The sequence below is a fragment of the Bos grunniens genome, chromosome 14 (assembly GCF_055505025.1).
Source record: "Bos grunniens cultivar Pamir isolate PY7600 chromosome 14, Bosgru_T2T1.0, whole genome shotgun sequence".
NCBI lineage: Eukaryota > Metazoa > Chordata > Mammalia > Artiodactyla > Bovidae > Bos > Bos grunniens.
The window spans coordinates 83342449-83368017 of record NC_141178.1 but is presented as its reverse complement, the minus strand read 5'-3'; the positions used below and the strand labels follow the sequence as shown (position 1 = coordinate 83368017).

The window sequence follows — 25569 nt, the reverse complement described above, 5'->3', positions numbered from 1 at the left end:
CCTTCAGGCCAGAGCTTTAATTTAATTGGGGGAGGGAGAATGAAGAGGGGACCACAGAAGAGGAAGACACCTGGTACCCACGAAGAACTCAGCTTTGATTTGAGCTCCAGTAGAGTTGGCCCCAGCTCTGGAGGTAGTACCAGGACTGAGGACAAGAGGGCTGGGGGTTGGTGGAGGGGTGCTCTGCAGAGAGAAGCCTGGAAGGGCAGGGAAACAGGGATCCAGGGCAGAAGATGGCACTAGATTTGGTGGGAGGCCCAGGAAGGGAATACAGTGGGGTGAGGGACAGCCTGCTGGGCTTGGGGCCGTGGACTCTTCAAGTGCCTTCAGCACTACATACGGGGCCAACGGGCTCCAAAGGGGCAGAGCGTGGTCCAGGGGAAGACTTGGGCCAAGGGCAAGGCTTATTAGCTTGGTGGGCATGGGATCTGGGGGGCTAAGGCTCAGGGGAATTGAACAGGGAGAGGGCCTAGCTAGACAGGGAAGGTGGGAGCATCAGGTCGGTCCAGGACTGGGAAATAGCACTTGAAGTGCTCACAAAGGCCTGAGGGCCGGGTCTGGGCACAGGGAAGGTGCTGAGAGTGAAGAGGAGGCAGCACCAGCAAACACCCCAAGGACAGGCCAGGGGGATGCAGCCCTGGGAGACCCTGACAGGCTGTGGCTGGTGAAACTCTCAACAGGTCAGCCCTGTGAGGCCAGGTCTCAGGCAGGGCCAGCCGAGGGCCCCCAGGGTGGAGGGACCTGGGTTGGAACTGGCAGCAAGGGGTACTGCAAGCACTCAGACCCCTAGAGCACCCCTGAGACTCATTGGGAAGCTCTAGCTGGCCCTTCAGGCCTGCAGTGTTTTTCTGTCCAGCCCTGCCAGCCCTCCACCTGGAGACACCTGAGCGAGTCAGAGGTCTGGGGCAGCCCTGGCTGAACAGTCCTCCTCTGAGCAGCCAGCATTCTTGCTGGAAGCAACAGGGCACATGGAGGCACCCTCAATCCTCAGCAAAGACCTGGAGCGGAGCTTAAGGGCAGCTCTGCTTCTCAGCCAGATACACTCTCAGAGCAGGGGACAGCAGGCAGGCCTGGTCTGGGAGGCCTGGACGGACTGTGAAGAGAAGTGGGCCCGGAGATGCTGGCAGGCCTCAGGGGCCTCACGTGGGTGCAGCTCCCTCTGCTTGTGGCTCTGGGCCCAGCTCCAGCTCCTGCTGCTCCCGCTCACACTGCTCCCGCTCCTGGTGATCCTGCTGCTGCAGCTGCCGCTCAACCTCCTCAGGCACCTGCACCTCCAGCAGGTTCTCCAGGCCGCGCTCTGGCTCGTCCCCAATAAGTACCTGCCAGCAGGGGAGGCACGTGGGGAGCTGGCTGGCATACCTTGGACACCCACCCCTCCCCCAACCCTGCACCTACCTGGATGAGTTTCTCACAAGTCACCCGCACATCAGGCTCAGGCTCCCAGCTATGCAGCTCTCGCAAGATCAAGTAGGCTCCCTGGTCCCTCACCTGCTTCCGACCAGGTGCCGTGGCTGTCAGCTGGAAGAGGGCAGAGGGTACCCAGGTGTCAGTGTGCTAATGTGTGTGTGTTGGGGGGGGTAGCATTAATGAAGCAGGACCCCTGCTCACCAGCATGATGGTCTCAATTAGCATCTTACGGATGTCAGCGTCAGGCTCTCGCTGCTTGTCTGGTGGCAGGTACTGCAGATCAACAGGCAGCCCTAGGGGTGAATTTGTGAGTCAGTGGGTCTCCATGCTGGCCCCTGGGCCACTAGGCAGGACCCTGCCATTGTAAGGCTCATCTGTGCTCAGCAACTCCCTGCTGGGAGGTTTCAGAAGGGCCCTGATCTGGACACCTCCTTCTGCCTCTCCCCTACCGTCCCCCCCTCCTGTTAAACCAACCCTGAGGCTCGACCCTAGCCACTCACGCTCCATCTCTTCCTCAGAGAAGTCTTCTGGCCCAGCCAGCGGCAGTAACAAGAAGGGGAGAACGTCCACCTCGGGCCCAAGCAACCATTCATGATGTCCTGGGGAGAAACAGGAATGCAGACCTGTCCAGAGGGGCCCCAGAGAACAGCCTATTCCCCCCATAAGGCAGCATCCCCACCACGACTCACGGTGCTCGAAGCAGCAATTTCGCAGTGTTCCCACCACCCCGCCCCTGCGCACCGAGGAGTCCGGGTACTGGGTAAGGGGCAGCAGCCGCTGGACCACGCACCTGGAGGGAAGGGCCACTCAGTGCCGTCCCTGCGCACTTCCAACCCCTCCCCGCGAGCGCCCGGAGCTTCACCTGTTGCGGTCCAGCAGAAAAGCGCGGGTCGCGGGACGCTGGCTGAGGTTGGAGAGCACTGGTCCCAAGTAGTGCAAGGGCGCGCGGGCGTTGTAGCCCGGAGTGCACAGCGCGCGCACCAGCCGCTCCAGGCCCGACTCCCCGGGTTCTGCGGCTGCCAGAGCCTCTATCAGCGCAGCGCACGGCACCGGCTCGCGGCTGAGGTTAGCCAGCACGGCGGCCGCTTCCTCGGCCCAGGGCCACTGTGGGTCCAACGCGCAGCCCAGCAGGCGGACAGGCAGTCTGGGCTCGGCCGCCAGCAGCGGCTTGTGCAGGCCGGGGTCGGCAGCCAGGTTGACTAGCGCGCGAGCGGCGTCTCGGGCTGGGGCGGGAGGAGGGGCCACCGCCAGCTCGACCAGCGCCCGCAGCAGTGCCGCCTGGCCGGCCAGCAGCGTGCGCCCAGGCCCCGAGCCAGTCAGAGCCAGCACATGCTGCGCCGCCGCCGCCTGCAGGTCAGCCCGCTCCCCGAGCGCCAGGAAAGGCAGCAGCTTCGCCGCCTCCGCCTTCGGGCTGGTCTCCGACATCGGCGACCCTACGGGAGCTAGGCCATCGGCTGACTGACCCCTGTCCCCCCCGTCCTCGCCCAAGCAGGTCGGTGAGCTCGGGGGAAGCACACTCAGCCAGGCCCGGAACCTACAGGTGGTCAGCGGCCCCGCCCACCAGGTAGCGGAAGCCGCAGTAACCAATCCGAGACCATGACTCTACCTAAGGGGCGGGACCTGAGCGCAGAGGCGGGGCCACGTCTAGGCCCCGGGGATTGTGGGATTGGATGCCGCCCGGAAGCAGGCTCGGGCCCGCGGTGAGCGTGACAGTCGCTGGAGAACTAACAGCCGTCTTTTGGGGGCTCCTGCCGACCTCCCCGCTCCGGAGAAGGCAATGGCACCCCACTCTGGTACTCTTGCCTGGAAAATCCCATGGGCGGAGGAGCCTGGAAGGCTGCAGTCCATGGGGTCGCGAAGAGTCGGATAAGACTGAGCGACTTCACTTTCACTTCTCACTTTCATGCATTGGAGAAGGAAATGGCAACCCACTCCAATAATGTTCTTGCCTGGAGAATCCCAGGGACGGGGGAGCCTGGTGGGCTGCCGTCTATGGGGTCGCACAGAGTCGGACACGACTGAAGCGGCTTAGCAGCAGCAGCAGCCGACCCCCTTATAGTGTACGTTGGCTCTGTTCCTTCGTGGGATTGACAGAGATCTGTTTTCTCTGGAAGAAAAGCATGGTCAGTTACAGTGATTGACTTTCTAGTGCATTCCTGACATAATCTCTGTTTGGTCACGATATATATTTTCGTTTTTGTTTATGGTTGTATTCAATTTGCTGAAGTTTTGTTTAGAATTTTTGCATCTCTGCCCATGAGGAATATTGGTTTGTAGTTTTATTTTCTCGTGATGTCTTCGCCTTGTGTTGCGTAATGCTGGCCTCAGAAGGATTGGAGAAAGTATTCTTTCCTTATGAATTTTACGTTAGAGTTTGTCAACCTAACATTGCATGCGTAGGTGCTAGTTCCCAGTCGTATCCCATGCTTTGTTGACCCCATGGACTGCCAGGTTCCTTTGTCCATGGAATTTTCCAGGCAAGAATACTGGAGTGAATTGCCGTTTCCTTCTCCAGGGGATCTTCTTGACCCTGGGATCGAACCAATGTCTCTTTCATCTCCTGCATTAGCAGACCGATTCATTACCACTGTGCCACCTGGGAATTAAACCTAGTGTTACTTCGTAAACGTTTAGTGAAGCCTGAAATTTTCTTTTTGGGAAGGTTTTTTAACTACAAACTCAATTCATTTCATAGAAATACGGCCATTCAAGTTGTCCTTTTCTTCTTGGGTTACTTTTGGTAGTTTGTGTGTTTTAATTAATTAGTCCATTTCATCTAAATTGTTAATTGTCATAAAGTTTTTTGTAATATTTCCTTATCCTTTTACTGTGTCGTGGTGTCACCTCTCTCATCCTTTATATTGGTAATTTGTGTCTCCTTTCTCCTTTTGTCTTGCCAGAGGTTTGTCTGTCTTATTGATCTTAAAGAACCGCCTTTTGGATTAATTTATTTTTTGTTTTCTTTTTCAAGTTTATTGATTTCTACTTTGGCCTTTTTCCTTTCTTCTGCTTACTTCAGGCTTAATTTGCTGTTCTTTTTCTATTGTCTTAAGGTAGAAGCTGGGGTCACTAATTGGAGACCTTACTTTTCTCACGTAGGGGTTTCCCCATTTGTTACCTGACTCTTGAGTTATTTGTTATGTGCATTACTTTTCCACAGCTATATGCCCCTTAATAGGTGGATATTACTTTTGTTTCACACTAAGGGCTAGGACAAAGCCTCGAGGGGCCGTAGCACCCAGGACAGCCAGTTGCAGGGAACAGTGTGAACAGAGTCAGCAGGTCAGAAGGTGCAGGAGCCTTAGACCAAAAGGAAGAGACTTCATAGCCTCAATCCCAACCTCAACTTTCCTGAAAGTCCCCTGGAAACTGAGGAAGAGGGTGGACGAGTCCAAGGAAGTGCTGCCTCTCTAAGGCAACCACAGATCCTAGGCAGAAGAGTTGAAAATTCCTCAAGATGTAGAATTAAAATATCATGGATAATCTAGATAAATGATGCCCTCTGGTGGGTACTTTTGACTGAGGCAAAAATGTGCACCTTCAGGACCCATGCTTTGAATGATTCAAGGAAGTGTTTACAGAAATCACCAGGTTCAGTCACTAAGTCATGTCTGACTCTGTTACCCCATGGACTGTAGCACGCCAGGCTTCCCTGTTCTCCACCATCTCCTGGAGTTTGCTCAAACTCCTGTCCACTGACTCAGTGTTACTATCTAACCACCTCATTCTCTGTTACCCCCTTCTCCTGCCCTCAATCTTTCCCAGCATCAGGGTATTTTCCAGTGAGTTGACTCCCTGCTTCAGGTGGTCAAAGTATTGGAGCTTCAGCTTCAGTATCAGTCCTTCCAATGAATATTCAGGGTTGATTTCCTTTAGAATTCACCAGTAGGGAGCCTTAACTATTCCTGCTGCTGCTGCTGCTAAGTCGCTTCAGTCGTGTCTGACTGTGTGCGACCCCATAGACGGCAGCCCACCAGGCTCCCCCGTCCCTGGGATTCTCCAGGCAAGAACATTATTGGAGTGGGTTGCCATTTCCTTCTCCAATGCATGAAAGTGAGAAGTGAAAGTGAAGTCGCTCAGTCGTGTCCAACTCTTAGCGACCCCATGGACTTCAGCCTACCAGGCTCCTCCGTCCATGGGATTTTCCAGGCAAGAGTACTGGAGTGGGGTGCCATTGCCTTCTAACTATTCCTAAGATGAATTAGAAGATCCGAAGTCTTTAGAAGTGGTTTAAAGTTAAAGGAAAGCCCATATAGCATTGACCCATAAGCCTCAGTTGGATTCCCAGATAACCCCAGTTACCCCAGTACCTGTGTGTCACCTCTTGTGCCATTCAGGCAAGAACAGCTCTTCATGCCCTTGACACAGGCCCCCAGCCAGCTGTTGTGGAGCACGTTCCTTGATCTGCATGTGTCTGGTTGCCTCCTGACTAGACTCAGGTTGTATCTTTCTGGCAGGAGTGCTCTGGAGGAGATGCTGGGTTCTTTTCTTCTTGTCCAATCGGGTAGCATGGCTTTGGTCTGTTGGAGAGGCTTGTCTTGATCACTTAATTAAGGTGGAGTGGCCCAAGCTTCTTCCCTGTCAAGTTACTCTTTTTCTTTTGGTATATAATAAGTATTTTATGGGAGGATACTTTGAGACTGTGTGAATACGCTGTTTCTCAACAACTTTCGCTCCCTAGTTTTTGCATGTACTGTTTTTTTCTCTGAATTATTTATTACCATGATGGTTGCCAAGTGGCTGTTTTCTAATTTTATCGTTTATTGTAGGGAAAAAAGCTTTCTCTTTACCTATTTATATCAAAGAAGACACATGTATTCCTAGTTTATTCAAAGAAATATAATACTTTACTGTCATTATTTTGATCCTCAAGTTGTCCTCAGTTTGGTCAGTGGAAGCCCCTTCAAGGAGGTTTCTGTGTGTTTTTAAAAATAGCTTTATTTGAAATCAAACAGGACTTCCTAGGGGGAGAGACCCCCCCTCCCCCACTGGAATGTCCCCCACCTCTGTAGAAGGGCTTTAGCCTCCTAGGCCTTCGCCAAGTACCAGTGAGCAAAATTGTCAGAGAAGTGAGAAAATGCAAAGACAAAAGCAGTCAAGCAAGACAAAGTAGTAATAGTTTAGCCATAAAACAAAGCTAAGTACTTCTACACAAAGGCTAGAAGTAATAACCTGAGCAATAGCCATGGAGTGGTTTTGCAGATACTGAAACCCCCTGCTGGTGGAAGAAATTAACTGCGTGCTGACCACCAGCACTTAGTCCCCAGACCAACTGGAACCTGAAAATTGATAAGGCTGCCTGCAGTGACACCACCCGGTTACCTCACTATCAACCAAAGAACTGTGCGTGAGGTAATCATGAAACCCATGACTTTGTTCCTCACGCTGTCTTTAAAACCTTCTCCTGAAAGCCTTGGGGAGCTCGGATCTTTTGAACATGAGCTGCCTGTTCTCTCTGACGGGCACCTGCCCAAACCCTACACCCTCCTCGCCACAACCCAGTGTTCGCAAGTGGCTTCCTGTGCATCAGGGGGCAGACCTAGTTCCATCTGGTTATGTCTTGAGATATAATTCAATATGTAATTTCATGGACAGAGGAGCCTAGTGAGCTATGGACCATGAAGTGGCAGTCAGACAAGACTGAGTGTCCTACTGAATGACTAACACACTTGAGATAAAATTTACATACTATAACAGATCATCTATTTAAATTCCATGGTTTGTGATGTATTAAGTTTTGTAAATAGTTGTAATATAAATAACACAAAATATATATTTAACTTTTTTTTTTTTTAATTTTGGGCCGTACCGCAGGGCTTGTGGGATCTTAGTTCCTTTAACAGGAATTGAACCCTTACCGTTGGCAGTGAGAGAGCAGAGTCCTAGCCAGCGGACCACCAGAATTCCCATGTTTGTATTTTCTAAAGCATTTATTGCCTCTATAATTTGAACCATAGAGACACCAGTAGAAGCAGACTACCACGGGCTTCCCAATCCTTGTTTTAGGGGGCGCAGTTCCTCTTTATAAAAACATCACGTGTGTCTGTGTGTTAGTTTTTCAGTTGCGTATGACTCTTTGCAACCCAATGGACTAGCCTGCCAGGCTCTTCTGCCTATGGAATTCTCTAGGCAAGAATACTGGAGTGAGTTGCCACTCCCTTCTTCAGGGGATCTTCCCAACCCAGGGATCAAACCCAGGTCTCCCACATTGTGGGCAGATTCTTTCCCATCTGAGCCACTAAGGAAGCCCCAAAGTGAAAGTGTTAGTCACTCAGTTGTGTCCGACTCTTTTCGATCCCATGGATTGTAGCCTGCTAGGCTCCTCTGTCCATGGAATTCTCCAGGCAAGTGTACTGGAGTGGATAGCCATTCCCTTCTCCAGAGGATCTCCCCAACCCAGGGACTGAACCAGGCTCTCCTGCGTTGCAGGCAGATTCTTTGCCGTCTCAGCCCCCAAGGAACATCATGTACTGAAAACCATCAAGAGCTGCCCACCGGAAGCCCCACAACAAGGTAGGGGTTTGTGGGGAAGGTGTGAGCAACCAATTTTAACACGAAACCATTGAAAAGGAACGTCAAAAGTCAGAGGCTGATGGCGCAGGAAAGAAGTCGTCGCTCAGGCCTCCCAGCAGCAGGACGTGAAGAGCTAGCACTGGCCCTTCACACAAGCTGTGCTGACAGCCAGTGCACACGTGGGCCTAGTGGGGGCTGGGGCAGGGCTCTGTGAGGTCACGGCAGTGCAGAAGAAAGCCGAGGCCCTCTGAGACCCTGTACCTTCCAGACAAGGTCCGTCTCCTGGTGACTAAGGGGAAAGATCCAGAGGACACACTGCCCCTTTACTGCTTTGTGGGTAAAGCATGCGGGGCCCCTTCATCAGTCTTCTCCTTTCCAGCCTAGACGTAGCAAAGCTCCGACCACTCCTGGTTTCATCTGCATCGAACAGGTTCCCCCACACACACCTGCCACCACCCAGACTTTCCCCTCTCCCTGGCCCACCTGTTGGTATCTCCCACCCATCCTGACCCCAGTAACTAACAAGGAAAGGTTGGCTGAGTGCCTGAGCAGGGACATGCCCGTGCTATGGGTTCCTTCTCTGGGCAGACAAACACACCCCCACCAGGAATACTGCTCAACATGTGCTGACCCCAGCCCAGATGCTGTCCCACCCCAGACCCCACCAGGCCCCTACACATTCCTCACACGTGCAACTGGCCACCAGCAGGTTCACCACACACCAGACCCTCTGCCCAGCTCAGTGGCCCCCAAAGGTGAAGGTGGCATTCAGTGTGTGGGTTGTGGCCTCTGGACTTTATTCCAGCCCTGAGCCTTAGCTGGGGCAAACAGCTGGCTGGAGAGCTGTGTCTTCATGCTGGAGGGAAGGGGGAGCCAGGGCCAGGCCAAGGCCACTCGCTGGGTCAGTGGTAGTTGTCAGGGTTGGTGTCATCTGGCAGAAAGTAGCGCTGCAGGGCAGGGTCCAGGAGCCGTGGGGGCAGCGGACGGGCAGACCTGGGCCAGTCTGGGGGGAAAGGCTGCAGTTCCACCCGAGGCAGTGGCAGCTTCAGTATGCGGATGGTGCTGTCCAGGGAGCGGTCCACACAGAGCCGGGACAGCATTCGGCCTGGTGGGCCGGCAGGATGGTGAGACCGTGGTGTGGGGTGGATGCTTGGCGGGAACTGGGCTGGGCTGGGGTCCGATTTCCATCCCTGACCCCACTCACCCCTCAGTCTCATGGGAGACCTCTGGACCCTGGCCTCCTGAAGCCGGAGGATGCGGTCGTGCCTGTTGGGTGGGGAGGTGGGCTTGACTGAGCCAGCGCCTAAGCCGCCCCACACAGGCTCTGCCCCAGCCTCACCCTGGAGCCCATGGCCTGCTCACCGGGGATCTGGGGGGTGTGGCAGCACCATGCCACAGAACTGCGGGGGCAGGGGAGGGCCTGGGGGTGGGCTGTAGGGCTCCTCGGGCAGGGGCCCCTGGTGCCGAATGCGCTGCTGCTCGCAAAAGAAGTTGAGTGCATCAATGGGCCCCAGGTCCAGCATTTTGGACTGTGACCAGACCATCTGCGCCAGGGGCAGCATCTCACGCGGCGGCATCTCATGGGGCAGTATGGCGGGCGCGGAGGACCGCAAGACGACCTCAGGCTGGAGGCAGAAGTGCATCAGGGTCTCCGACAGTGCACATCGGGTCCGCGTAAAGTGCAGCTGTGGCAGCGTCTGCTGGGCCTGGGGCTCCAGGGTGGTCAAATCTGACACCCCCGGTGAGACCACCAGAGAGGGTGTCTGGGAGACATTGGAGGATGTCACAGAGACGTGACCAGCTGCCCCAGAGAGCATCGAGATCTGCGACAGGGCCTCTTTAGAAGGGGGGTGAAGTCCTGAGGTCTCTGAGACCTTGGGCAGCACCTCTGACATCTTGGCTACAGACAGCTGCGTGGTCTCCATCTGCAGGAGAGGCGGCTAGGGGAGGGTGCACCAGGGTCCAAGGCAGAGACCCCACCTTCCCCTCCTCCTGGGGAAGTTCAGGAAGATCCTGGGCGATGGGGACAGGGTAGGGGAGGATGGAGGAGGCACAGAGCGGGAGTAGGGAGAGGAGCCCGCTGGCCTCACCTGGTTCCCTCCCTGCCCCACCCCTAGACTTGGGGAAAGCCTGGGGAGAAGACAAGAGGCTCCATGGGCAGGCTGCCCAGCCCTGTCCCCACCCCGGCTGTCCAGACCTGCAGCTGCTGGATCATTTCCTCCAGCTTCTGGCAGCAGCGCCTGCGCAGTGTGGCCTTGGACTCGGGGTCTGGGCCCTGGACCCAGGTCATCATTTCCTTGAACAGGAAGCCCTGTGGGTCCTGAAGGCCGAGTCCGTCCAGCAGCCTCTTGAGCTCTGGCCTGGAGCAGGTGTGGGAGGTTTGTGGGCGGCCTCCCACAGCGGGGAGGGCCAGTGGGAGAAGGACTCACCGGAAGGGGGCTGGTGAGTAGAGGAAGTAGGACATCAGCTCCACCACCACCTCTCGAGACTCCAGGGAGCACGCCAGGAGCAGCTGCAGTGCCAGCATCACAAACTGCTTCTGGACCCGGTCCTGAGCGCAGGTGGAGAGCGAGATCAGTGCCCTGCGCCTGGGGCAGGGTGGGGCCAGCTGGGGGCGAGGTGCTCACCTGCAGGCTGGGGGGCTGCTCCAGGTTGAGCAAGTGCAGGAGGGTGCCCTGCAGCCGGCTACAGAAATCTCTGCTGAGGTCCGGCAGCAGCCGCAGCAGCGCGCGCAGCACGTGCACGCGGTCAGCCCAGGAGGCCTCCTCCAGCAGGTCCATGAACGCCGAGGCCAGGCCCTCCACCGTGCCCATCTCGGGGTAGGCCTGCCGAGCCCCACCCCCTGCTGTCACCCTGGGCGCTCCAGCCCCCCTGCTCCCACCCCCGAGTCCGTGCTTCCGAGACCCCCCCAAACCTGCAGGGTGAAGATGGGGAAGAGCTTTTTGAACCAGTTCTGCTCAACGAAGAACTGCAGGAACTTTGGCAGACGCCCGTAGCGCTGCTCCCAGAGCAACTGCGCGTAGTGGAACTGGGGGTGGTGAAGGTAGGTCTCGGTCTTGGCAGTGTCCTCGTGGGTGCCCTTGAGGCTCAGGATAGGGTCCTTGGTGCTCTAGGGCAGCAGCAGCGGCAGCTGCAGACCCTGCCTCCCTAAGCCGCCCCTGCGCTGCCACCGGCCCAGCCCCCAATGCCTACCTGCGCCCGCAGCCTCACGGGCACCAGCAGCGGGTCAGAGGGCAGCCTGTGCGGGGGACTCGGGGGCTCCAAGCCCCAGTCCAGGTCCGGCTCCTCCTCGTCCTCATCCTCCTCATCCCTCAGCCACTGGATCAGCTTCTGCTGCTGCTTGGTATGGCGCCGCCTGATGCCCCGCACCAGCCACAGGTCCTCCTGGCCCCTGCGCTGCTGCAGAGGCGAGAGCCAGGCCCTGGCCACGGGCCGGGGACGGGGGAGGGGGCTCGCCCTCCCGCAGACCCCGCCCTGCAGCTTGCCTCACCTTGCTCTTGAGGCTGCCTGAGAGCCCGCCGAGGGCTCCGAGGCCGCTGACCTCCTCGGGCAGCCACATCTGCTGCAGCACCACCGAGTTGGGCACGCAGCCCGGGAAGCAGATGGGCCGCCGCCAGTACTGCGGGCAGGGCACAGCGGGCTGGGCTGAGGGCCTGAACTCGCCAACCCCAGAGACCACCCTGGTGGGCACCGGCTCCACGTCCGGGAGCTAAGCCAGGCTCACAGCCCTGTTCACCACCCCAGTCAGGAAGAGAGAACCTCCCAGAGTCAGGCAGAAGGACAGGCAGAGTGCGGTCCACTGTGGTGGCCGAGAAGGGAAGTCCAGGTGAGGCTAGCCTTTGGGAGCCCTGACACCCACATGCTCTGCACCAGCTCAGCCTGGGGCCATAGGAGGGACTTCCCTCTCACTGCCCAGGGCCAGGGTTCAATCCCTGGACAGGGAACTAAGATTCCACAAGCTATGCACAGCAGCCAAGAAGGAAAAAAGGGAGGGGGGCAGTAGGAGCCCCCGGGGGTGTACTGGAGGCTTGGGTAGATAGAGTAGTAGCTGGAAGGTTCAGTGGGGAATGCCAGACGTGAGCGTCGGGGAGGGGCTAGGTCTGTCTGGGCATTGGGGGGCAGAGGGGTGCAGAGTGGGAAGGTGGCTCCCAGTGACTCCGCTCCCCTTGGGGCAGGACAATGGTTTCCCACGCACAGTCCAGAGGCCCCGCCCCTGACACTCGCTGGGAGTGGCTGCAGGCAGGGCAGGCAGCAGAGGCTCTGGCCCTCTGGCAGCTGGTTCCCAGAGTGCGAGCAGCAGCTGTGAAACTGGGCTGGGGGTGGGGAGTGCGGGTGGGCCTGGCCCTCAGGGTGGAGTTGGCACAAAGGTGCACAGCCAGGGGAAGATGGGGTCTCCAAGAAGGGCGCCCTGCGGAGGAAGGCACCTCTAGCTCAGCCTGGGGCTCTCACCTTGTAAGGATGGATGGTGGCAGGGAAGAAGCCGCTGAGGTTGGAGAGAAGCTCCTGGGGCCGCCTCTGCAGCAGCAGGGAGGTCTAGGAGGGGACAGGACAGAGGCCTGGGGCTCCAGTGTCCCTGCAGCTCTGCCCCCAGTGGCAGCCTCCTCCCACCAGACCCTCACCCTGCTCTGCCCCAGGTCGGGGGACGGTGGATCCCAGGCCAGAGGCTTTTTGCTGAGCCGATCCCACTGCAGCTGCAGGTCCAGACTGAGGCCCAGCTCGCAGCTCAGGGAGGAGCGGGCCAGTAGCTGCGGCGGAAGGAGTCAGAGGGTGGGGGGGTGGGAATTATGAGGTGAAGGCAGGGGTGGGAGGAGTGGGAGGCCTCACCTGGGATGCTCTGCTGTGCACCCTCCGGTAGGTGGGTGGGAGAGGCAAGGGGACTCGGGGCGGGCGGGCAAAGCGCCTGCCCAGGGTCCCCACGTCCTGCAGTGGTGGGGCTTCGGTGCCCCCGAGAGCAGGGCCATCTCTGGGCTGGGCACTTGGGTCCCAGGTCTCTTTTTCCACTGTGAGGGCCACCGTGCCCCACTGCTGCTGGGGCTCTGCTTCAGAATCCAGACCCTGGGGGGGCGGGTGCGGGACACACAGGCAGGTCAGAGGCCCAGGGCACAGGGAGGTCTGGGGAGGTCCCATGCTCACCAGCATGCCTGGGCCGTAGATCAGATGTAGGTAGTTATCAAAGGCCTGCTGGCGCTGCTGCCAAGTCAGCTGGGGCCGGGCTGCCGGGCTCTTCAGCCCCAGTCTCAATTGCTGAAGGTCTTGGTTCCGGACAACCAGGACTTCCAAGTCCTGGGGTGGGGGTCAGGGGTCAGCTCACTCTTCCTTGAGCCTTGTCGTGTGCCACCCAGACAAGTGCAGGGATCCCAGGCCTGCCCCAGGGACTGAAGGGGAGGGCCCTGAGCTTGGGGGCTGGGGGGACACTGGGAGCCACCCCACCTCCTCCAACACTGGCTGCTGAGGAGCTGTTGTCTGGCGATGGATGAAACACGAGGCTGTGCTGCAGACAGGGAGGGGCACATGGGACACGGATGGCATTGCCAGCGGGGTAGGGCAGAGGCTGGGCTGGGGCCCCGGGGGGGGGTGCCTAGGCCCCTGGTGGGGAACCATGAACGGTCAGGACTGGCATGGGCTTGCGGTGAGTGTCTGAGGGGCCTGGGAGCTCTGGAGTCTCCTGTGGGGGCATGTGGCCAGGCCCTGACCCAGGGGAGCCGGGTGGGGGCCTCTGGGACAGTTCAGCCAGGCCTCTCAGCAGACCTGAGGCTGGCCACCCCACGCAGGTTGGCGAGCCTCTGTAGCTGGGCTGCAGTCAGTAACTCTGGGCTGGTCAGCGGCAGTGGAGGATCATCCACCCCATCAGGGACCTCTTGGCACAGGTTCTGAACAGGGAAAGGAGCCTGGAGCCCTGGCCTCAGCAGCTCGTCTGCCCACAGCAGCCCCGCCCCGCCCACCTGTGCTCACTGCACACCTTAAGCAGGTAAGATGTGGGCAGGTAGAGTCTGTGGTCCACCAGGCAGAGGCGGGAGCCCAGTGCCAGGACCAGGTCCCCATTGTTGCTGCAAAAGGTTAGGGCCTGAGGGGCACCGTTCAGATGTAGGAGCCTGGAGGGGGGTTCAGGGTGGGAGTCCAGGTCTGCTTCTCTGAGTAGAACACCAAGGCAGGAACAGAGGCAAGGCCCCAGCCACCCCTGCACCCCCTCCAGCTGCCCGGCTCCGGTAGGGTGAAGGCGGGAAACCCAGGCAGCTGCTCCCCGCCCCCACCCCTCCCTGGCCCACCGCAGCAGCTTGTTCTCCGCTGTCCAGATCCGGATGGTGCAGTCCAGGCTGGAAGAGGCATACAGCTTGAGCGTGGGACAGCAGCACAGGCCTGGGGGCCAGAACTCAGCTTTAGGGCCAGAGCCATCTGGAGGCCTGGGCTTCCCCTGGCCCTGCCCCCTCACCGGTGATGCGGTCCGTGGGGTCGTCCTGGGGCCGGTGATCATAGCGAGGGCTGCTGCCCAGGCCAAACTGCACCAGGCCATAGGTGGCATTGTTCGGGTCCTCGAAGCCCACCGTGACGCGCTTGCCAAGGGCGCAGAGCACTACCGCCGGGTGGCAGCAGCAGAAGGTGCGCAGGGGGCTCAGGCTCTCCTCGGCGTAGGGGAAGACGCGCCACATCTTCACAGTCAGGTCTCCGCCTGTGCGGGCAGGAGCCACAGTGGCGCCTCTGGGGAGGGAAGGAGTCCCCTGCCGGCGTGGCGGGGGAGGGGGGAGAGGTACCGACCAGAGGACACGATGCTGTTCCAGGTGGACGCGATGGCAGTGACGGGGCCCGGGCTGTGTGCCTCCGTTCGGAAGACCGTCTTCAAGGAGCGCAACTCGAGTACGGACAAGGTGCCATCAGTGTGCCCCACCACGGGCAGGTACCTATTGGCGACCACAGCCCGTTGGCACGGGCCCGGTTGTCTTGCCCAGCCCCGGCTGGCTGCGGCACCTACCGGTTCTTGTCCGTCCAGGCCCAGGCCACGTCGCTGCGGCACAGCTCGCCCTTGTACTGGCACACTATCTCCCAGTTGGTGAACGCGCTGGTGGGGTCCGTGAGGTGGCTGTAGAGGTGCAGGCAGCAGGGCTGGGGCGCGGGTGGCGGCGGCGGGCACAGGCGGCGCAGCACCCGCATTGGGGAGCGTGCTGCATTAGCACACAGCAGGTGTCCGGCGCGCGTCAGCACCCACAGCGCCTCGCGAGGCAGGCAGTAGGCCACGGCAGCCGCGCAGTCCTCGGGCTCCAGAAGAAGCGCGCTCACGGTGTGTCCGCCAGAGACTGACACCAGGTACACCGAGCCATCAGCGCAGGCGCACACGAGGCGGGCGGGCAGCGCCACGTGCGGGGCGGTGGGCTTGGGCAGCGCCGGCGCCAACTGCAGGTGGAGCACCGGCGCAGATAGCTGCGCCAACGGCGAGTAGAGCTCCCGCGCACGCCACAGCCCCACGCTGCGGGCCTCCAAGGAGAGCAAGGGCCAGCCCGGGCCGGCGGGGGCCAGCAGACGGCTCACACTCTCCGACGGCACGCCGCGGCCCCAGCAGGTGAGTGCCACCTCACCCACCTGCGCTGCTGCCTGAAGGTCCCACGTGCGCAGCGTCCCGTCCTGTGAAGCCGACAACACCAGGGCTGTGTTCGGGAGCACGGTCACCGCGGTCACCGGGCCTGCAGAAGGGGCGTGTGTCACTCGTGCGTCCCAGGGACCAAGGAAGGGGGAGCCTTCGGTCAGGGTCGTGGCCAGGATGGAGAAGCTTGGCAAGGAAGCAGCAGACATTCTGTGCCAGGGGCTCTTGAAGGCAGAGGGCTGTGCCCAGGGTGGAGGGAGACCAGGCTTCAGGAGCCACCGTGGCCCAGCGCACCTCTGTGTCCCACGAACACCATCCGGATCTGCCAGTCAGCCTCCCACACTTTCACCGTGCTGTCCCGGGAAGCTGTCACCATGGCCTCTACCTCTTTACAGTACGCCAGGTCGAAGATGGTGCTGAGGAGTGAGAGGGAGGCCGGGTGGACTCAGAACTGCCGTGTGTGTGCCCATGGACTGCAGTGTGGGCGCACGCGCATGCGCCCACCTGCACCTCTGACGACTGGATTTCCGTCGCAGCCTCGCCTCATGGTTTCCGCCCTCCCTCACCCGTCCCTGGGCCCCCCTCACGTTTTGTGCAGATTCCGACGCACATCTGTGAGAGCCCAGGTTTGCAGATCAAAGGTGAGCACGGCTGAGCCATAGGCTGCGAAGCAGCATGGGTCGTGATGGGGAGACGGAGGCCCCAGAGCCAGACGCGCAAGCGCACCCGAGATGCTTGGCGGTAGCTGCAGAGGTGACCCGTGGGGAACCAGGCAGCGGCCCCCTGAACGGAACTTCCAGAGCACCAGGCTTCCGCCTGCCTCCGCCACCAGTAGCAGCCCAGGATCTGGCACCGGCAGGCAGCAGATGGGCTCGTGGCCTGGCACCCCATGCTCCCCTGGCTTACTCAGCCACAGTAGGCTAAGGTCGGACTTTAGTATGGCCAGCCCCACTGGGCCCCAGCCCACAAAACGGCCCACAGTGCCCAGAGGGCCCAGCACCGCCACTAGCCCTGTAAGTGCAACTGGAGCCAGCAGCTTCTCTTGTGCCCAGCCATCCTCTCTGTGCAGGTGCAGGCGGCCTGCACCATCCAGCACCACGAAGCGTCTGCCCACGGGGTCCTGTGCCACTGAACACAGCCCGGCTACCACCTCCAGGCGCCGCAGGGGTTCCAGCCCGTGCGTCAAGCGCGCCACATGCAGCTCAGCTCTCTTTTCCTATGGGCCAGAATCAACAAGACTGCAGTGAACTTGGCGGGGGCCTGGGGTTGGGGGTAGGCAAGGCACCTGCCTAGGGATGCCAAGAGGACCCCGGCTGGGATCCTACTGGGGACCCCTAGGGGAAGAGCCAGGTCAGGAAAGAGGCCTTGACACAGATGCCATGGCCGAGCCGCACCTTTTCCACAAAGGTCTGGAGGCCTGTACGCAGGAGCAGCCACAGCTGGCGGGCACGGGCACTCTGAGCCATGTTCTGCCACTGCGAGTTGTTGGTAAAAAGCTGTGGGGCCCGCTCCGAAAATGACGACTCTGCGAACCGGCAGTGGAAGTCATCACAGTGTGGTCTTGGGTCCCTAACTTTGGAGGTCGTGGGCAGCCAAGGGCCCTCCTCGGAGCCCTGCCCAGTTAGAAGACTGCCCAGGGAGCGTTGCATTCCCCGAGGACAGAACCTGTGCCTCAGTGAGCCCAGGCCACCTCACCCCTCTCTTCCTTGAGGAGCCCCGGGTCCGGGACTTCATAAATGTCGGTCTCATATGGCTCTTGGTCTACAATCAGGTAGTCGCCTCCTACTGTATACGGGTTGCTTTCATCCAACACTTCCGACTCCATTTCAAAACCGTTGGGTCCAGGCGGCTCAACAGCCCCTAAGACCGTTGCTAGGATACCAGCCGCAGCAGGCCCCGCCCTCGACGCAGGCCCCGCCCTGACGCCTTGTGAGTCTAGGTCCACACTAAGTCACAGAAACTTTTATTGGAAACAAACCAGCTGCAGCAAAGTGACACTCAGTGCACGCTGCCCAATGGGCAAGGTGGCGGGGTACAAGTGGGCAGATGACCCCTGGGACCACTTGCTGGGTCTCCGGCCCTTTAGGCTGGAGTGTGAAGGCCCAGGCCTGAGCCCACACAAAATACAAAAATAAACTCTGCGGTCCAGCAGCCCCTGCCTGTGTCAGTTTGTGGGAGCAGGGCAGTGGCTCTTCCCACCAGGCCCTGTGCTGTCTAGTCCAGCCACAGTGTGGGCAGCAGCAGCCTGTGGGGGTGAGTGGGCAGCCACAGGCTAGAGCCAAGGGCTAGGCAGGCATGGCCTAGGGTGGGCTGGTGCTGTGGCAGCGCCGGGACCTGGGCCCTCAGGTGGGCAGGTCCAGGCCCTGTTCGAAGCTGGGTGAAGCTAGGGCCTCTGCTTCTTCTCTTCACATACAGATCACCGGGACCCTGCACAAAGGGTGGCGTGCAGTGAGCTCTGAGGAGCCCACACCCAGAAGCCCAGGCAGAGCGGGCCCTGTCCTGCCCTGCCCACCCCAAGGTCCATGGAGGGAGGCTGCTGGGGCGATCTCACACCTGTCCTCTTCCATGGTTCCAGGCTCCTCAGGCCCACCCTCGCTGCCTCCACCTCCACTCTCTTCCTCCTCCTCCTCATCTTCCTCCCCGAGCTCCATGTCCAGCTCATTGCCTGCCTCCGAGGGAGTGTAGGTGGATCCACTGGGGGGAGGGGAGACCAGTCTTAAAATCGCCTGCCCCCAGCCTACTGCTGACTCCAGGGAGGATGTCCGAGAAGGAGAAAGTTAGGAATGGGGTGGGGAAAAGGTGTGTGGGCCAAACAGGGAGGTAGGGGACGGAGGGAGACAGGTGCCAGCCAACCTGATAGAGCGGCAGCTGAAGAAAACAATCCGTTTCAGCCGCTTGTTGTAGAAGAAGTAGTTGAAGGACCAGAGGCTGCCATCTTCCCCAAAAGGGTCTGAGTCCAAGTCTGGGTTGTAGCTGGGGCGGGGTGGGGGGTGAGACGTGGTGTGAGATCCCAGTGCCACGGAGACCCAGGACCCCCGCCCCATGCAGGGACGCCAGCCCACCTGTAGATGTCGCATTCAGCCAGGCAGATCTCCTCATCCACCGCGTTCCACAGTTGTGGCTTCAGGGCCTTGAAGTCCTCCCGGACAGCTGAGAACAGGCTGCAGTTGACTGCGTTCACCACCTAGGATGGTCACAGTCGGGGCTGACAAGGAGCCCGGCAGCAGGAATGAACCGGGCTGAGCACGCTAAGTTAGGGAGGACACCTGGGATGGCTGTGGGCCTGCAGGTCCCTTCCCCAGCCCCACCCTCACCCAGCTGAGGCTGGGCTCCCGGCTGAACTCATGGCTGCGGGCTGTGCTGAAGTCGTAGTCCGGCCGGAAGGACTCATTGAGCGTGGCAATCAGGTAGAAGAGGGTCTTGCGGCTGCACTTGTCGCTGAGGGGGCCCTCATCCTCGCCACCTTGGCTCTTACTCAGTCTGCACAGAGACAAGTGTCAGCCCCGTGCTGGCCCATTCGCCAGTCCCCTATAGGCAGGCCCTGCCCCTACTCACCTGCTGGGGCTGAGGCCTGAGGTCTGGGGTGGGGACAGAGCCTCCAGCACATGTGGCTGGCCCTCCTGGCAGAACTGCTTGAACATGTGCTTGTCGTCACCCGCCATCTTACACGAGTAGCTCTCAATCCTAGAGACGCAGGCAGGACCGTGGAGCATGCCACCTCCCATGCTCAACCAGAACCAGTGCAGAGTGGCCTCTAAGGGGCCAGCCCCCAGAGCCCCAACCTCACCTGCCAATGATATGTGCATCTCCCGTCTCCACGGTAAGCTGTGAGTTGATGGCCTCGAAGCTGGAGTTCTCCAGCAGCTTCATGTCCTCGGGAAGGGTTCTGTGCTCCAGGGGCTAGTGCTGCCTGAGGACGGAGATCAGTCCATGGGAATCTGGCCCGTGGGGTTCCACTTTCAGACCTCCTCGCAGTAAGAGGTGCTGCTGTAAACAACTTGGGCCCCTCCTGCAGCCTGCTTCCAGCCCTTCAGCACTGGCGGGAGAAACGGTAAGATCGGCAAGTCCAGGCCCAGCTCAGCTACACCTCCTGCACCTCACAGGAGTTCTTTGGCCAGGCTGGGGGACCCACCGGGGATCCTGCTAACCCCGAGGACGCTGGGTTAGTCTCTCCCTCAACACTCCCCATCCCACCAAGGAGAGCCCTGGGAGTCCGCGAAGGGGCGTGACTCCTGCAGTTTCCCTCCGGCAAGACAGAAAACCCGCTTCCGGTAAGGAACCAGGACATCTGGGGCTCGGCTCTGCCGTCGCCTGGACGCGGCGCTCTTCCCTGTTCTACAGACGGCTTTCTAGTGAGGGAAAGAGGAAACCCATGAGCTCCTCCGTTTTCCTTCAAAAGTAGGAGAGAAGGCGGAGAGAAGCCCTGAGGCCCCCGGAGTGTCGGCCAGACAGGCCGCTAGGGCGCCCCAGCGTCCGCCGGGTCTCGGGGGAAACCCCAGCCGGGGCGCACGAACTACGCGTCCCAGGCAGCCGTGCGCCTGGGGGTGCGCGCATGCGCGCCGGCGCGAAGCCCGCTGGGCACTGTAGTCCGGACAGCCCGGGTCGCCGCCGGGCACAGGGCGTACACCTACCTGCTTGCGCCGCGCTCAATCGGGCCGGGCCAGACTCGGCAGGGTCAGGTCGATGGGCGTCGATACGGCTGAAAAGGCGGGGTGGGCCTTGCGCGGCGCGGGCTTCTCAAGAACGGGCGGAGGCGCCGCGGCCTCCGCTCGGGCCGCACTGTATCCGGGGGAAGAAGCTCCGCTGCGACGTCCCGTTACTCCCGGCCCTGCCGGCCCCTGCGGACTGCCACCGCGACATAGCCTCGCCCCTGCACGGCGCCCTACTATCGCGACCGACTTGTCCGCCGACCGCCACAGAGGGCCCGAGCAAGCGAGCGAACGACCTCTGCCTCCCGGAGCCGGACAACAACAAGCGTCTGCCAGGTCCGGCCCCACGCGTCTGAATGGCCCGCTCCAGCCGTCGGAACCGGGGGCTCGCACAGTCATTGGGGGTGGCATCCGCCGCTCAGTCCCGATGTCCGCTCCTACTGGATACGACCCCTATCCATCATCTTCTCCGGCCGTGCGAACCCTCCTCCCACCCTAGCGTTCATTGGCCGCGGCCCTCGAGGCCCCGCCCCAGTGGCTTCCCAGTTCCCCGGAGGGCCTAGTGGACTAGAGAGGCAACCGCGTGAGCGGCGGGAGGTGGGCTGCGGCCCAGAAGGGGCTCCGGAGTAGCGTTCGGCTTGGGAGTTAGATACTGGGTTCACAAGCACCGCCGAGCTCAGCCCCAACCCGAGCCTCTAGGGCCTTCCATTCGTGGCCGGTGCTGGCGTCTCTGACGCTCTGCCTGGAGTACAGGCGTCCAAGCCCAGCCTCACCCGCTTTTGTCGGGAGACCTTTGGGCTAAGCGCCATCGTGGGCGAAGCGGGAGCGGCAGAAGGCTCCGACGCTCGGGCAGCGCCCGGAACCCCGGGCTCGTGGTTACAGTTTCCGGCCGGTGTAGGCGTTCAACGACCTAAGGCCACGGAAGCGGGCTCGGGGGGGCAGTGCGGGGGCCGGACCGGAGATGGCGCCGCCGGCGGGCGGCACAGCCGCGGGCTCGGACCCTGGCTCGGCCGCGGTGCTCCTGGCCGTGCATGTCGCGGTGAGGCCGCTGGGCGCCGGCCTGGACGTGGCGGCCCAGCCGCGGAGGCTGCAGCTGAGTGCGGACCCCGAGCGACCAGGGCGCTTCCGGCTGGAAATGCTGGGCGCGGGCCCCGGGGCGGTGAGTGGGGCCGGCGGGGGCGCGCGGCCTGGCCACTGAGCCTGAAGCCAGGCTTTTCCGTTTGCTAGCCGCGTGCCGTTATCTTTTCCTTGCTTCTGTTTCCTTGTCTGTAAAATGGGGATAATGCTGGTACTTCCCTTTGTAGGATTACTGTGAGGGTTTCATAAAATAACACTAGTAAAAGGCTTAGGACGTTGTAAGTAGTCGACAAACGTTACCTTGTATTCCTTTGATTATCATGCAGTATATGCTAGGGGAGGCACTGAGCCTGGACTCTCCCTCTCCTCAGGTCATTTTGGAGTGGCCCTTGGAGTCAGTCTCCTACACAGTCCGAGGCCCCTGCCAGCATGAGCTGCAGCCTCCACCGGGAGGGCCTGGGACTCTCAGCCTGCACTTCGCCAACCCTCAGGAAGCTCAGCGGTGGGCAGCCCTAGTCCGAGATGCTACCGTGGAAGGACAGAATGGTCAGTGCCCTGGAGTGAAGATTCACCAGGCCGGGGCCAGTGTTTGTTCTGCAAGAGGGCAGGAGTAGCCCCAACCCCCCAGGCTTGGATGGGGGCAGTAATGGGGAAAGCTGAGCCCCTCTTGCCCGCTGCTGGGGTTTGGGAGCACTCCCAGGAGTAAGGAAGTAGAGAAAAGGAACAGAGACCGAAGGCAGTGCCAGACAGGTGTGGAGGGGCAGTGTATGCAGACCCTCAGGACCGGGGTGAGAAGACAAGACTATCAGAAGCGTGGAAGATACTCAGTGGGAGAGTGACAGGCTCAGATTCAAGTTTCTGAAAACTGGTGGAGCCTTGCATTCGTGTGAGTGATGCAGACAGGCCTGGAGGGAGGAAGGATGTTTCCAGAGATGCTTAGGAGAGGACTTGGCTGGATTTCCTGGAGGTTTGAATGGAAAAGTTAATGGTTGAGAAGCTGGAAGGAACAGACACTGCAGAGGGCCTGTTTGGGAGAGCATAGAAGTCAGGTTCTTAAAACATGTGGGAGGGAAAGGAGGTAGAAGGAGCTTGGGTTCTGAAGAGGAAAAGTTGGGGGTAGAAAAGGTCAACCAAGGTCACTAGAAGACAGAAACAAGGAGAGGGTCCGGCAGGCAGCCAGTGCATCAGGGAAGGAGTTCACAGATGCTACAGGTGAGCTGGTGAGCAAAAAGCACCTAGTGAGATGGAAGAGAGGTCCAGACAGCAGCATCTGCGGAGGGAGAAAGACACTTGCCTTTCATGCATACATTGGTTCGTTGGTTCACCACATGTGTATTCTGCACCTGTAGTAAGCACTCCTTCAAGGCCTTAGAGAGTCCAGGCAGGCCTGGTGCTGGGTGCTCGGGAGCCCTGCTTATGTGAGTGGGCAGATGGCTCAGAATATTGAAGCAAAGGAACTGCATCTGCACCACATGGGCAGGGCGTAAGTGGGAGGTAAGAAAGGGAGCCGGTTGCACGCTCAGGGCAAGCACCAGCTGGAGAGGGGTTGTTTGGAATGGGATCAGCCCAGAGTGCTCTGTGCTGATGGCAGAGCCAGGAGAGACGTCGGAGTTCCCTGGAAGGAGGCCACCTTGACTGCAGGACTCCTGGAGACTTCCGCTGGTTCTGCTGTGAGGCCCAGGGAGCTTCTTGGCTGGCTGAGAGGGCTTGTACAGGCCAAGAGAGGTGGCCCAGCCCCTGTGGAGGAGGGCTGCAGGTGGGACTGGGCAGCAAAGGAGGCCAGAAGGACTCCAGAGCCCAAGAAAGAGCCAAGTGCAACTCTGAGTGGAGTCAGCAGGGACCTCTGGGGTGTGCAAGGCCCAAGACTGGGCCAAGGCAAGGCCCTGGCATGGGCTGGGCTGAGCTAAGGAGGGAGGAGACAAAGGTACTGGAAGCCTGAGGTGAGACAGCAGAGGCCTTGGTGTGTACTCCGTGGGGGGCCAGATCTCAAAGAGACCACCAGCCCACCCCACATCTTTCCTCCTAGGTAGTGACAGCTTGCCCCCAGCCCTAGGCCCAGAAACGCGCCCTGTCTCCCCGCCCAGTCCCCTTGAAGTGCCCACACCCAAGGCCCCCAAGCCCAAGGTGGATCTTCCTTGGAGCCCTGGAGACTTGATGGAGAAAGGTAAAGGCAGGCGGCCGGAGGGGCTGGGGGAAGTAGCCAGTGTGGGGTTGCGATGGCTCTCTCTTCCCCTGCAGAAGAGCTGGCAGGGCGCCTGACCCGGGCCGTAGAGGGTGGGGATGAGAAGGGAGCAGCCCAAGCAGCAGCCATCCTGGCACAGCGTCATGTGGCCCTCAGGGTCCAGCTCCAGGAGGCCTACTTTCCTCCTGGCCCCATCAGGTAAGGCCTGGGACCTCTTTCTCACCCGGACCCCCAGGCCTCTCAGGTCCCCCATCCTTACCTGTGACCTCCATTCTGGCCCAGGCTCCAGGTCACAGTTGAAGACGCTGCGTCCTCTGCCCATGTCTCACTGCAGGTTCACCCCCACTGCACCATCAGGGCCCTCCAGGAGCAGGCGAGCACGTGGTCTGGGGAACCCGGGTGGGGGGTGGCGGGAGGCGGCCTGGGTGACACTCTGACACTCTGGCCCCAGGTGTTCTCAGAGTTTGGCTTCCCACCGGCCGTGCAGCGCTGGGTCATCGGGAGGTGCCTGTGTGTCCCTGAACACAGCCTTGCTTTCTATGGGGTCCAGCGGGATGGAGACCCTGCTTTCCTCTACCTGCTCTCAGCTCCCCGAGAAGCCCCAGGTCAGTCCTTGATTGGGGCGGGATGAGGAAGGTGGAGTGCAGCCCGCCATGGTCCCGAGTCTCACCCCCTCTGTCGCAGGACGCAGTCCTCAGCGTCCCCAGAAGGTGGATGGGGAACTAGGCCGCCTGTTCCCACAGTCACTGGGGCTGCCCCCAACCCCTCAGCCAACCAGCTCCAGCCTGCCCAGCCCCCTTCAGGTGAGCAGGGACTGGGCTGGGTGGCCTTGGCACTGTGGGTATTGAAAGCAGGTGAGCAGCAACCGTGTGCTCACCTCCCTAGCCCGGCTGGCCCTGCCCATCGTGCACCTTCATCAACGCCCCAAGCCGCCCCGGCTGTGAGATGTGCAGCACCCAGAGGCCCTGTGCTTGGGACCCCCTTCCCACAGCCTCCACCCAGCAGCTCCCAAAGGTACCAGGAGCAAAGGCGGGGAGGGGACAGGACAGAACAAGCAGAATGACCCATCTTCCCCTCCTTCCAGGTCACGCGGAGAGAGGATGGCCCTTCCCTTCCAGGCCCAAGGTCCCTGGACCCCCTCCTGAACCTCTCAGGGAACCTCTGCTGATTGCTCGCTGGAGTCATTAAAGACACTTCTGAGCCGGCCACATGCCCTTTCACTGTGCCTTCCTGCAGCCTGGGAGGATGGAGGGCAGACAGCCCTCTGAGAGGAACCCTGGCAGTCTTTGGTGGGTGGGGCCTTCCCAGTGGAGCCCAGGAGGCTACTGAAGAGCACACTTGGAATGCAGGTCGCAAGGCGTGGGGGCCTGGCACCCATTCCCCAGGTGCCAAGGGTGGGCAGGGCGCCCCCCATCTGCTGACCCCTGGGCTGGCCCTTCAGACACACACCCTGCCCTCCTCTTGGCGCTCACCCTCCCCACTCTGGCCGCCTCTCTAGGCTGCTCCCACCCTGCTGCCCCTCACACTCCCTGCTTGGGGACAAGAAAAACTCTGAAGCAAAGAGCCCTGGCCAGGGCCACAGGCCAGTGCCAAGAAGCACCGCCCTGGCCCTCCACCCACTAACAGGTCCATGGCTGTGTAAACCTGGCCACTCCCAGCCATCCTGTGGACTGCCAGGGGGGGCCATCCACTCAGAGATGGGGACCATTCTGTTTACAGCAAGCACCTCCAGCTGCCCAGCCAAGAGACCAGAAGCTCCTTCCACTGGCCTCTGCCTGCCTGTTTCTTGGCAGGGCTGAGAGCTGCCCGCCTCTCCCAGCCAGCCCCAGTCCTAGGATCAACTCCTGCAGCTCCTACTTGAGGCCAGCCTCTCCATGGTTGATATGCACCAGGGCCCCCTGCTGTCCTCAGGATGAAAGTCAAGTGGTTTTACTTGACTCTGATTACTGCAGCAGGGCTCAGGACCCCCTTTTCACCTGTGACCAAGTACTCGCCACTCTAATTAATGTTGCTATTTTCCAGTTCTCTGCTTCCTGTCCTATATTCAGTGCTGACTGGACTCTCAGCCAACAGTCCGTGCAGGGAAATCCTGACCACACTACACTGGGCACCCCCAGGAGCTCTCAGGGCAAGGGTCCCAGTCCCATCGCGTGCGTGCGTGTGCGTGT

At 60.3% G+C, this 25569-nt stretch overlaps 4 protein-coding genes and 1 long non-coding RNA gene across 29 annotated transcripts; 2 read left to right on the top strand and 3 right to left on the bottom strand.

Moving 5' to 3' along the window:
- Nucleotides 1-2: 2 nt before the first annotated feature.
- HGH1 (HGH1 cochaperone) lies at nt 3-2953 on the bottom strand. Its single transcript, XM_086337887.1, has 6 exons — nt 2270-2953; nt 2097-2197; nt 1908-2006; nt 1609-1700; nt 1396-1518; nt 3-1319 (listed from the first exon to the last, which is right to left on the bottom strand). Exons 1-6 carry the CDS (start codon nt 2830-2832, stop codon nt 1140-1142), a joined length of 1158 nt encoding a protein of 385 aa, XP_086194013.1. The 5' UTR covers nt 2833-2953; the 3' UTR covers nt 3-1139.
- A 446-nt stretch (nt 2954-3399) lies between these two features.
- On the top strand, nt 3400-8054 carry LOC147359845 (uncharacterized). The gene is made up of 2 exons (XR_015141290.1): nt 3400-3530; nt 7837-8054. It is a non-coding gene; the product is annotated as an uncharacterized LOC147359845 (long non-coding RNA).
- A 642-nt stretch (nt 8055-8696) lies between these two features.
- WDR97 (WD repeat domain 97) lies at nt 8697-17375 on the bottom strand. Of its 21 annotated transcripts, XM_086337781.1 has the most exons (23): nt 17189-17375; nt 16888-17018; nt 16081-16709; nt 15788-15909; nt 14888-15593; nt 14674-14816; nt 14351-14587; nt 13880-14277; nt 13669-13790; nt 13351-13411; nt 13054-13203; nt 12745-12975; nt 12540-12665; nt 12370-12453; nt 11411-11539; nt 11113-11319; nt 10835-11029; nt 10548-10745; nt 10350-10471; nt 10118-10280; nt 9283-9845; nt 9125-9186; nt 8697-9025 (listed from the first exon to the last, which is right to left on the bottom strand). In XM_086337781.1, the coding sequence occupies exons 1-23, from the start codon at nt 17316-17318 to the stop codon at nt 8823-8825; spliced, it is 5112 nt and encodes a 1703-aa protein (XP_086193907.1). In that variant the 5' UTR covers nt 17319-17375; the 3' UTR covers nt 8697-8822. The 21 variants fall into 21 exon arrangements, with proteins under 21 accessions (XP_086193907.1, XP_086193903.1, XP_086193908.1 ...); XM_086337777.1 differs by having other exon boundaries at nt 12745-13203; nt 13669-13808; XM_086337782.1 differs by having other exon boundaries at nt 9283-9545; nt 12745-13203; nt 13669-13808.
- A 65-nt stretch (nt 17376-17440) lies between these two features.
- Nucleotides 17441-20473, bottom strand: MAF1 (MAF1 negative regulator of RNA polymerase III). 4 transcript variants are annotated; one of them, XM_086337893.1, is made up of 8 exons: nt 20125-20473; nt 19281-19529; nt 19049-19177; nt 18808-18973; nt 18556-18677; nt 18347-18466; nt 18047-18187; nt 17441-17920 (listed from the first exon to the last, which is right to left on the bottom strand). In XM_086337893.1, exons 2-8 carry the CDS (start codon nt 19361-19363, stop codon nt 17899-17901), a joined length of 783 nt encoding a protein of 260 aa, XP_086194019.1. In that variant the 5' UTR covers nt 19364-19529; nt 20125-20473; the 3' UTR covers nt 17441-17898. The 4 variants fall into 4 exon arrangements, with proteins under 4 accessions (XP_086194019.1, XP_086194018.1, XP_086194021.1 ...); XM_086337892.1 differs by having other exon boundaries at nt 19281-19403; XM_086337895.1 differs by lacking the exon at nt 18047-18187.
- Nucleotides 20046-24607, top strand: SHARPIN (SHANK associated RH domain interactor). 2 transcript variants are annotated; one of them, XM_086337886.1, is made up of 9 exons: nt 20046-20478; nt 21591-21765; nt 23246-23383; nt 23458-23599; nt 23684-23774; nt 23853-24006; nt 24086-24204; nt 24287-24415; nt 24486-24607. In XM_086337886.1, the coding sequence occupies exons 3-9, from the start codon at nt 23374-23376 to the stop codon at nt 24567-24569; spliced, it is 729 nt and encodes a 242-aa protein (XP_086194012.1). In that variant the 5' UTR covers nt 20046-20478; nt 21591-21765; nt 23246-23373; the 3' UTR covers nt 24570-24607. The 2 variants fall into 2 exon arrangements, with proteins under 2 accessions (XP_086194012.1, XP_086194011.1); XM_086337885.1 differs by lacking the exon at nt 20046-20478 and adding an exon at nt 20712-21301.
- The last annotated feature ends 962 nt before the right edge of the window (nt 24608-25569 follow it).